At 39.7% G+C, this 11,999-nt stretch overlaps 1 protein-coding gene across 1 annotated transcript; it reads right to left on the bottom strand.

Annotated features, from left to right (window-relative positions):
• Positions 1–5,218: 5,218 nt before the first annotated feature.
• LOC138902290 (uncharacterized) lies at positions 5,219–5,689 on the bottom strand. Its single transcript, XM_070190134.1, has one exon. It carries the CDS (start codon positions 5,687–5,689, stop codon positions 5,219–5,221), a length of 471 nt encoding a protein of 156 aa, XP_070046235.1.
• Positions 5,690–11,999: the final 6,310 nt, after the last annotated feature.

Genomic DNA, 11,999 nt, shown 5'->3' with positions numbered 1-11,999 from the left:
TTCTTCATCTTCTCCACTCCGTTCTTCTTCCTCCACTATTTTCACTTTTCTTGGTTTCAATGCAGACCTGGTTCTTTTAGCCAAAGTAGATAGATACGCAAACTTTATTTTTGAAACAGACTTCTTTGTGGAAGTCTTGGATTTCTTTTCCTTTGGAGTCACAACCTCTATTTCCTTTGTCTCATCTTCATTCCGAAGGACCAGTTCCATCTTGTCAATTTCAACAGCCTTAACAGGCACAACCACTTTATTCGTTTAGCAGTAGCTTTTCTCTTACTTTCTTCGAATGCTTTTTCCAGTTCAACCTCACTCTGCTTCTTCTGACTCCTTGTAGCTCTTCCTCTTATAGGAGGAATATCTATAGGGATAGAAGAGGCAGCCTTTCTCTTCTTTTTGCCCTAGCAGTGCCAGGAACTTTGACTCCTAAACTCCTTTTCTTTTTGGGATTGTAACTGTCAGACACCCTTTTTAGTTGGGCTGCGAGGGTTTCCTGGACAGTTGGAACAGGTTCTTGAACATCTTTCCCTAATCGAACCAACCCCTCAGCAGCTTCTCCAGACCCACATCCCCTTTTATCTTTAACACTTTCTCCAGCAGATTCCTTACTCCACACTACCATTGCTCATGTTTCTTTAATCAGACTAGTAGGAGTGGGTGAACCTTCAGCCACTCCTTTTCCCATAACCCTCACAACACCTTGAACACCTTCACTCTCTTTTTCTTTTCTCTTTTTATCTTTACCACATATTCTTCTAGACTCAGTAGTCTCAATCCCAACCACAAATCCCACCAGAATGAACCTATTCTCCAAATTTTCAACGACCTCAGAGATGATTTCAGTAGTAATATTTGGGCCAGAAGTTACCTGTTCTATTTCAGACGAAATAGTTTCTTCCCCCTCAGTAGTTGATTTGGATGATTCATAAGATTTCTGGGGTTCTTGGGCCTGGCTTTCTTTCAATTTCATCTAATTTCTTGTATAACTCACTCCCAGCCACAGTCTTACGAGCAAACATTTTGAATCTTCCTTTCTTAGATTGAGGTGTGGTTGAAGGTGTGGATGTGGATTATTTGGGTGGTGATGAGGGATTCTTAAGAGAGGTTTGCGATTTCTGTGTTTGGGTATGAGCGAGGATGAGTTAGTGTGTGTTAGGTAGATGAAAGAAGATGGAAGGAATTTTGACGGCTTGAAAATTTAGAAGTGAAGAGGCAATTGAGGCCTAATCAATTTAAAGAGGAAGTGTTTGATCGGGTAATGGCAGCCTTTGCTGAACTATAATCAAACTGGAATTCAGTTTAAAAAGACGTTGAAGAGTGTCCCTAGAATCTAGGCAGTTAACGTGGTTTGTACTATGTCGAATGGAACCGGTCCATTTCGTAACTAATAAGATCGAAGGGTTTAGGATTGAACGGGACTCGCCTCTTAATCATAATCCAAATACAATTATTTCAAAATATGCAGAGAGGAGAGTACGTACCAAGTAAACTTGATGAACCAGGTTCTTCCCTGAGAAATCTCTTTTGTAAGTCTGAATTTTCTAAGAAAATAAAGATAATATCATTAGAGATTAATGAGTCATTTTAGCACATGGCACAAGAGTATACTGGTGAAAGTATGAGACTGAGCAAAATCTAATCTAATTCCTTACAAAAAATCATAATTTTTCTAACCAGCCCAATATATCGAGGGCCCAACTTGCCCTTCTTCCCGAACCTCAACACACCCTTCATAGGTGAAATCCTAAGCAGAACCTTCTCCCCAACCATGTAAGCAACATCACGGACCTTCCGGTCAGCATAACTCTTTTGTCTAGACTGCGGCGTGCAAAGTCGCTCCAGAATCAATTTAACCTTCTCCAAAGCATCCTGAACCAAATAAGTACCCAATAGTCTAGTCTCACCAGGCTCAAACAAACGAAACCATCTAAATGCTCGATTGGTAGTTGTTATTGTAAGCAAACTATGCCAGTGGCAAATTTATCCGAAGAACCTACAAAATCAAAGACACAAGCGTGTAGCATATCTTTCAATATCTGAATAGTGCGCTCGGACTGTCCGTCCGTCTGAGGGTGAAATGTTGTACTTAGCTGAACGTGTTTACCTAATTCTTGCTCCACTGCTCTCCAAAACTTTGATGTAAACTGCGTGCCCGATCTGAAATGATGGACATTGGCACACCGTGTAGGCGAACAATCTCGTGGATATATATTTTAGCCAACCGTTCCGAAGAATAAGTAGTACCCAGTGGAATAAATTGCGCGGACTTAGTCAATCGATCCACTATCACCCAAATAGCATCAAACTTCCTCAAAGTCCGTGGATGTCCAACTACGAAATCCTTGGTAATATGCTCCCATTTCCACTCCAGAATTTCAAGTCTCTGAAGCAATCCTCCCGTCTCTGATGTTCATATTTCACTTATTGACAATTTAAACACCGATCTACAAACCCAACTATATCTTTCTTCATTCGACTCTACCTTTAATGTTGCCTCAAAACCAGATACATCTTCGCGGCACTTGGACGAATAGAGTACCGCAAACTGTGAGCTTCCTGAAGAATCAACTCACGCAAACCATCTACATTAGGCACACATAGCCTGCCCTGCATCCGTAATACACCGTCATCCCCAATAGTGACTTCCTTGGCATCACCGTGCTGAACTATGGCTTCAAGGACAAGCAAATGAGGATCATCAAACTGGCGCTCTCTGATGCGATCATATACAGAAGACCAAGAAACCACACAATCCAGAACTCGATTTGGCTCGGAAGCATCCAAACTAAAAAATTGGTTGGCCAAGGCCTGAAAATCCAAGGATAAGGCCTCTCTGCTACCGGTAAATATGCTAAACTGCCCAAACTCTTCGCCTTACGACTCAAGGCATCGGCCACCACATTGGCCTTTCCGGGATGACAGAGAATGGTGATGTCATAATCCTTAAGAACCTCTAACCACCTTCGATGCTGCAAATTAAGCTCCTTCTATTTAAACAGATGTTGTAGACTCCGGTCATCGGTATAAACCTCACAATGGACACCGTACATGTAATTCAACCAAATTTTCAAGGCGTGAACAATAGCTATTAACTCAAGGTCGTGGACTTGATAATTCTTCTCATGTACCTTTAACTGTCCGGATACATAGGCAATCACCCTACCGTCTTCTATAACCACTTGGCCGAGACCAATACGTGACGTGTCATAACACATAGTATAAGACCTTGAACTTGTAGGCAACACCAATACTGGAGTTGTAGTCAAAGTTATCATGAGCTTCTGAAAGCTCTCTTCACATTCATCCGACCACCTGAACGGAGCACCTTTCTAGGTCAATTGAGTCATAGGCGATGCTATAGTCGAGAATCCCTCCATGAAGCGACGATAATAACCGGCCAAGCCGAGAAAACTCCAAATCTCAGTAACTGAAGATGGTCTATGCCAACTGTGAACAATCTCAATTTTCTTTGGATCCACCTTAATCCCTTCACTAGACACTATGTGTCCCAAGAATGCTGTCAAACTAAACCAGAACTCACACTTAGAGAATTTGGCATATAGTTTCTCCTCTATCAGCCTCTGTAATACAATGCCCAAGTGTTGTGCATGCTTCTCCCGGCTACGTGAGTACACCGGGATATCATTAATAAATACCACGACAAATGAGTCAAGATACAGCTAGAATACGCTATTCATCAGGTGCATAAATGCTGCTGGGGCATTGGTTAGACCAAATGACATCACAAGAAATTCATAGTGACCATAACGAGTCCTAAATGTCGTCTTTAGAATATCCGAATCCCGAATTTTCAACCAGTGATACCCATATTTCAAATCAATTTTGGAGAATACCCTCGCTCCCTAAAGTTTGTCAAATAAATCATCAATAAGCGGCAAAAGAATACTTATTCTTGATTGTAACTTTGTTCAACTGCCTGTAATCGATACACATCCGCATAGTACCATCTTTCTTTTTCACAAATAGAACTGGTGCACCCCAAGGTGACACACTAGGCCTATTAAACCCCTTATCAAGAAGCTCTTGAAGTTTCTCTTTCAATTCTTTTAACTCAGATGGTGCCATACGATACGGAGGAATAGAAATGGGTTGAGTTCCTCACACCAAGTCAATATCGAAATCAATATCCCTGTCGGGTGGCATACCCGGCAGGTCTGCAGGAAATACATCCTGAAAGTCTCTCACTACCGATACTGAATCAATAGTAGGAGTATCTGCATCTACATCTCTCACAAAAGCCAAATATGACAAACACTCCTTCCCAACCATACACTAGGGTTTCAAATAAGAAATTACCCTGTTGGGAACATAATCTAGAGAAGCTCTCTATTAGACCTTCGGCAACCCCGGTATCGCCAACGTCACGGTTTTTGCATGACAATCCAGAATAGCATGACATGGAGACAACTAATCCATACCTATGATTACATCGAAATCAACCATACCGAGAAATAAGAGATTAGCTCTAGTCTCTGGTCCCCCAATGGTTACCACACAAGATCGATATACACGATGCACAATAATAGTATATCCCACCGCTGTAGATACACGAACAGGTGAAACTAAGGAATCATGAGGCATATCCAGGTAATGAGTAAAGTATGATGATACATACAAATTAGTTGAACCAGGGTCATATAATATAGAAGATTCCATGTGGCACATTGAGAAAATACCTGTGATCACTACATCTAAGGCAACGATATCTGGCCTGGCAAGAAAAGCATAGAATCGGGCCTGACAACCACCTGATCGACCTCTCCCTCTTGGGCGACCCCTAGCTGACTGACCCCCACCCCGAGCTGGCTGGGCGGGTAGTGAAGTAACTGGTGCTGAAGTCATAGCCTGACTTCTCTACTGCAATGGACCTCCCGAGCGACGAGGATATTTTCTCAACATATGACCAAATTCCTTGCACTCAAAGCAGCTCCCCGGTACTAGTGGTGGTGCTGACTTAATTGGGCCCCGAGAACCAGAATAACTGCTAGAAGCACTCGATGCAATGAACCCTGAACTGAAGGAGTACGGGATGAACTTTGGGCTGGCAGGGCACTGAGAGATGACTGGCCCTGATGAGAACTATATGAACCCTGGTTGGATGATGCACCACGGTGAACTGGACGACCCGCCTGAGAGTGTCTGTAAGGACGACTCCTACCGCAGTAAAACTGACCCCATGAAGGAACACCGCTGAAATCACCTAGACACGAGGGCTCTTGGCCTCCCTCTCTCCATACTCCTGGATACAAACCATCTCTATCTGCCTAGGAATATCAACTACCTCATCAAATGTAGCACTAGATACTCTCTCATGAGTCATAAGTAATCGTAGCTGATATGTGAGGCCATCAATGAACCTCCTAATCCTTTCCCTGTCAGTGGGAACCAACCAAATAGCGTGACAAGCCAACTCAAAAAACCTCATCCCGTACTGCATCACAGACATGCTATCCTGATGTAACTGCTCAAACTGTCTGCGCAGCTCCTCTCTACGAGACTGCGGCACAAACTTCTCAAAAAAGAGAACGGAGAATTCCTTCCATGTAAGTGGTACTGCATCGACCGACCTACATCTCTCATAAGCCTCCCACCATCTGAAGGCAGCCCCAGAAAACTGAAAAGTATTGAACGAGACCCCACTGGTCTCCAAAATACCCGATGTCTGAAGCATTCGATGGCACTTATCTAGAAAACCCTAAGTATCCTGTGATTCAGCACCGCTAAATGATGGAGGTCGAAGCCTCCCAAATCTCTCAAGTCTCCGCTGCTCATCATCTGCTATAACAGGGACTATAGGGACCTGAACAGCTGCAGCCAGCTGGGCTGGTAGTGCCCCGGTATCTCAAGTCTCTATACCACCTGATCTGGAGTACGGGCAACAGGGGTTAGAGTACCTCCCCCGACTTGAGAAGTGGTAAGTGCGGCCTTAGCCGAAACCACCTGAGCAAGGCTAGTGCAAACTGTCAATATCTGGGCCACAGTCTCTTGAAGGCCTAGAATCTCAATGGGCATAGCTGGTGCCTGAGCTGGTCCTATCAGCTCAGCTATATCTGGAATTTGCTCCTAAGCTGGAACAACTGGTGGTGCTACAGGTGCTGCTCCAACTACCATACAAGCTACACCTCGACCTATACCTTGGCCCCGTCCTCTCACGTCCCTAGGTAGTGGCTCTGGTGGCTGAGAACACAGAATTACAGAAATTTAGTTTTCAGAATCAACAATTGGCACGACAGAATACAACAAAGTCAAATTTTCCCAAGGGTTAGGCAGCCTCTCAAAGATAAGTACAGACGTCCAGGTACCGATCCGCAAAACTCTACTAAACCTGCTCATGACTCGTAAGACCTATGTAACTTAGGCTCTGATACCAACTTGTCACGACCCAAAATCCTAACGTGTCGTGATGGCTCCTATCTCAATACTTGACAAGCCGAAAACACCAATAACCCACAAATTCTTTTAAATACTGAAAGCATATTAATTAAGTTTAAGAGTAAATCCCACAAACATTGAAAATAAACACACTCCCAAAATCCGGTGTCACTTAGTACATACGCATCTATACATTACAAGTCTGGAAAATGTGGTCTATAATAATAAGAGACCAAATACAATAAACAAAAGGATAGGGAAGTTGAGACAAGGTCTGCAAAACATGCCAGCTAGCTCTGAATCTCCAGAAAATCGACTGTGTGAAAGAATCAACACCCACTGTATCCGGAATTACCTGGATCCGCACACGAAGTGCAAGGTGTAGTATGAGTACAACCAACTTAGTAAGTAACAGTAATAAATAAAGAAATGAAAGTAGTGACGAGCTTCTCAGCTAAGTCCAAATACAGTACTTTACGATATAAAAGGGTAGGCATGCTCTCATGTTCAACATTTAAGATTTTACTGAAATTTCATATCAAATTTGACCAAAACCGAAAATAATATTTTTCCGAAATTTCCAAAATAGTGATATATGACAGCTGAAATGCAGCAAATAATGAAATCAATGCATCCTCTCAGATTAACAGTCACCCAGTCCTCCCATTCACTCCAACCTCAAAGTCACTCTTTCCTCACAGTCACTCATTCCTCATAGTCACTCATCACTCGGCACTCGACATTCGTACTTAGTAGGTACCTGCGCTCACTGGGGAGGTGTACAGGCTCTAGAGGGGCTCCTTTAACTCAAGTGCTATATCAAGCCAATCATAGCACAAATCAATAAACAAATATTGCGGCGTGCAGCTCGATCTATAAATATCCTCCCAATTAAGCCCTCGGCCTCACTCGGTCATCAACCTCTCCAGTCTCTCGGGCTTTCAGAAATCATGATAATCTATCCAAAATTGATAATATGATATTTTAATAAATTATAACAGAGACTGATATATGATGCGAAATGAATAAACATGACTAAATGTGAAATTACAATTTGAACATATAATTCAACCACATAAATGATCCCAATGGGTACCAATTATAACAACATATGTCGAACCATAATTTTTAATACGAGTCTCAGCTCTATTTTTCCTAACAAGTAGAGAATATACAGATTTCAACAGATAATTCAACTACACAGTCCCATGGAATTTGACCAAGTTACAATTCCTACGGTGCACGCCCATACGCTCGTCACTTAGCATGTACGTCACCTCAAAACCAATCACATAATATATATTCCGGGATTTCATACCCTCATGACTAAATAAAGAACTGTTTCTTACCTCATGACATGTAATTCTTTATTCTATAATGTCTTTTCCTCGTGAATTGGCCTGCAAATGCCTCGAATCTAGCCACAAATAATTTGATTCAGTTAATAAAATTTATTGGAATTAATTCCATAAGAAAATACTAATTTTTCCTACACAATTCCAAATTTAGCTCAAAAAATTGCCAGTGGGGCCCACATCTCGGAACGCGATAAAAGTTACAAAATTCAAAATCCCGTTAAGTTAGGAACACTTACTCTATTATTTTCCTTGAAAATCTCCCAAAAATTCTCTCTCTCCCAGCTCCAAATCGGTATAAATGGATCAGAACTTAAATTCTCTGCCCAGTCATTTGCTCTACGCGATCGCGGACGACCACACGCGATTGCGAAGCACAAATTTCCACTGCCCAGATTTAACCCTACGTGATCGCGGACTTTTTCACACGATCGCGAAGCACAAAACGCGTGACCTTTACTTCTGATCCACTTACTCTACGCTAACGCGACCTTCTCCACGCGTTCGCGAATAACAAACTCCCATAGCTACACGATCGTGGCCCTCATGCAATCGCGAAGAAAAATATCATCACTGTCTCAAACAAGCCTACGCGATCGCAGACATTCTCATGCGATCGCGTAGAAGGTAACCAGTGACAAAAAATCAACATTCTTCAGCTGGAATGCCAAGTCCAAAATTGATCCGTTAACCATCTAAAACTCACCCGAGGATCTCGGGACCTCAACCAAATACACCAGCATGTCCTAAAATATCATACGAACGTAGTTAAACCCTTACATCAACTCAAACAATGCTAAAACCATGAATCATATCCCAATTCAAGCCTAATGAACTTTGAAATTTTAAGTTTTCACAAACAACGCCGGAACCTATCAAATCAAATCTGATTGACCTCAAATTTTGCACACAAGTCATATATGACATAATGGACCTATTAAAATTTTCAGAATCAGATTTCGACCCAGATATCAAAAAGTCAACCCCCCGGTCAAACTTCCCAAAAAATCGACTTTCGCCATTTCAACCCTAATTCCACTACAGACCTCCAAAAATATTTTCGGGCACGCTTCTAAGTCCAAAATCACCATAAAAATCTATTGGAATCATCAAAATTAAATTCCGAGGTCGTTTACACATAAGTCAATATCCGGTTAACTTTTCTAACTTAAGTTTTTAATTATGAGGCTAAGTGTCTCATTTCACTCCGAAGTCCTTCCGGACCCGAACTAACTAACTCGGTAAGTCTTAAAATAACTTTAAAGAATAACTTGAGCAGTAAATGGTGGAACATGATTATAACACTCAAAACGACCTGCCGGGTCGTTACGTTACTATTATAGTCTCCTTCTTCAATCCATTTGAGTTGGAACTTCTGTTTTGGTAAGGACTCCTTAGCCAAATTGCATGACAAATACAAGTTACTACATATTATGCTTCACAAGTTGACAAAGTCAACATTGGTTGTTTTTTAGAATTTCTTGTAAATGCGGAATTTTCAAAAAAGAAAATAACCTCTTCTGATCATCAATATTACTAGCACAATCACTGTCACAATATCCAACAAGCTTGGAGTCTTTGGAAGATGAATAAATTACACTACAAGAAATTTAATTTTTAACAATCACTTCTTAACGAACGGACATAAATCCAGTCGTTATAAGTGTACTTATAACAACTAATTATTTTTGCAGTCAGTGAAACTAATTATTAACTCAATATTAATGAGGGGATAGTATTCGTCTCTTAAAATTTAACATAGCTCGTTGTCAAACAATTAATTAATAAAAATTGGCGCTAATATTTCCTCTTTTTTTCCAAACCCACACCTGGATTACCAACCACCTCCAAAAAAGAAGGAAAAAACCCTAAACTTATTTTGGTAAACCTGCTATTTCTCCTGTCGTAATTCTCCTATTGTGAACACTAATTTTGGTCACCTCCATTAAAACAACTGCTGAACGTCGAGTTTCTTCTCATCAAGGTATGGTTTTTCTTCTCATCAAGGTAAGGCTCGAAATTGTACCCTTTTTTTGTTAGTTTTAGTTTAGATGAAACCTCAGTTCCAAACCATGGCTGTTCAAATTAAATTTTTAATTTCGAATAGAAAAAATGAGTGAAAAGCTAGGGTTTTAAGGGCAAAATTCTTCTCTTCTCTCGATTTTCTGTTCGCGTTTCAAATTTCAGAAAAAAAAAATACAAAAAGAGATATACAAAGATTTAAGTTCTCTTCTCTGATTTTTGGCTATTACTCCTCTAATTTTGGGGTTAAGTTTCTTTCATATACATAGATATAAAACTAATATATATATATATATATATATATATATATATTAGTTTCTGCCCTGTTGATCTTCATTCACAAATCTTGCTTGAGTTTGGTTGGAGGACGACGTTCACGGTTCACGGTTCGAGGACGACGTTCACGGTTCCGAGTTCAATTAGTCGTTTTCTTCCTTACTTGAATTTTGGAGTCAAAATATGTATAATTGCTGATTTTTCAATTGCTATTAAGGAAAGTTTTATCTTAACAGGTCTATTTGTGTCACTCCCTTTCTATTTTATCTAATTAATTGTGAATCGAGCTTCAAAATGAGTCATTTAAGGATTAGTCGGGTTTGGGGTATAAATTGTTTGGTTAGATAATTGATTTCATTACGAACATTCATTTAAAATTAAGTAAAACTTTCTTGATGATTCTCTGAATTTGTTTCAGAGTTGCCCTTTAAGAGAATATCTTGATAATGAATTAGTTGAAAAGTCTTTGTTCACTAAAATAATATGTTGTTGTATCGCGCTTTTGATTAGATCCATATTGGGTGCTTCTGGTTTGGTACTGGAATAGCATTTTGTTAGCTAGTTCAAGGAGGTGAATTTTCATAGATTAATTGCTAGCTCTAATTCCTGACAGTTCAATGATAGTTGACATTGCTATGTAGCTATGAAGTAATATTCCTACGTAGCTGTATTTTGTAGAGTGTTAAACGTATTAACACGAAATGAAAGGTGACTGCATGTGCTTCGTGGTAATGTTGCTGTATACGGTGTTTATGAACTACTAAGTTGTATTAATTAATGTTTGTTGGTTCAAAGATTATTACACCTAGTTTTGTAACTTCCTATACCGACGTGGTACTGCAATTCTTTTATTCGTGATTACATGTACATTATTGACAAAACAAAGTTATTTGTTGTCCTTATTTTCAGAAACTCTGAATTTTAGTTACAAACACCGTCAACCTAAAAAGGTAAGTTATGCTATCTACTTAACGCAATCAATTTGCATAAACTATTAATTTGTACATGATTGATAAAAGCTAGTATTACTTTGTATCTGTCATTAGTATGAGTGAAGTGTTCTTTGTGTCAATTGTTAAGTTATTTGTGCTCTTCGTATTAATAATTTCATGATATAATTTATGTCGTTTGTGTTTACTTTGCTGTGCACACTTTGAATGAGGAAGCTCTGCTTTTCGTTGTCTCTATTTGGGATCTGGTGTTAAAAAAATATAGTGAAACAAAAGCCCTTTCTAGTAAATTTGTCAATCAATGTAGCTGTTGAACTTAGCTTTATTAAGGTAAGAGTATCAATATTCTGAAAACAGAAGTTATGAAATGAAACTAAGATGACTTGAGACTTACAGACTTCTTCTTTTTAAACATTCTATTATTAATGATAAAGTGATACCTGCATCATCATTCTAAAGTCATAGGAGACTCATCTTCCCTCTTGAAAGAGGTTTAAAGTACCACTTCTATTCTCGACATAGTCTATAACACGATGATTAATTGTGATTGTGTGCATAATTGCCTACGCTTCTCCCTCTATTCAGCTCTGCTAATTGACTTAATTAGACAAGTTCTTCGGAGAAGAGCTTAAATTACAATGCAAAAATCACATGCACCAATACCATTGCAGTGTGCAACTCAATCCCATTTACAATATCAATATTCGTTGTGGCATGCAAACGGATCCCAAATATCATATCAGTGTTGTTGTGGTGTGCAACCTGATCCCAAATATCATATCAGTATCATTGCAGCGTGCAACCTGAACCCAAATATTATTTCATTACTGTTGCGGTGTGCAACCCTATCCTAAATATCATAGCAATACTACAAACAACTATGGAGTATATCATTACGTACGAAAAAAGAACCAAATTGTATAAATACTCTAAGGCAAACCAATTTGACAATTCGAAGTGAAATAGATAGTAAGTGAAGGCAAATAGACAATTAAGGGCATAGAAT

This window comes from Nicotiana tomentosiformis, chromosome 12 (genome assembly GCF_000390325.3).
Source record: "Nicotiana tomentosiformis chromosome 12, ASM39032v3, whole genome shotgun sequence".
NCBI lineage: Eukaryota > Viridiplantae > Streptophyta > Magnoliopsida > Solanales > Solanaceae > Nicotiana > Nicotiana tomentosiformis.
Note: the sequence above shows the minus strand (reverse complement) of the source record. Positions and strands in the feature narration are given on the sequence as shown.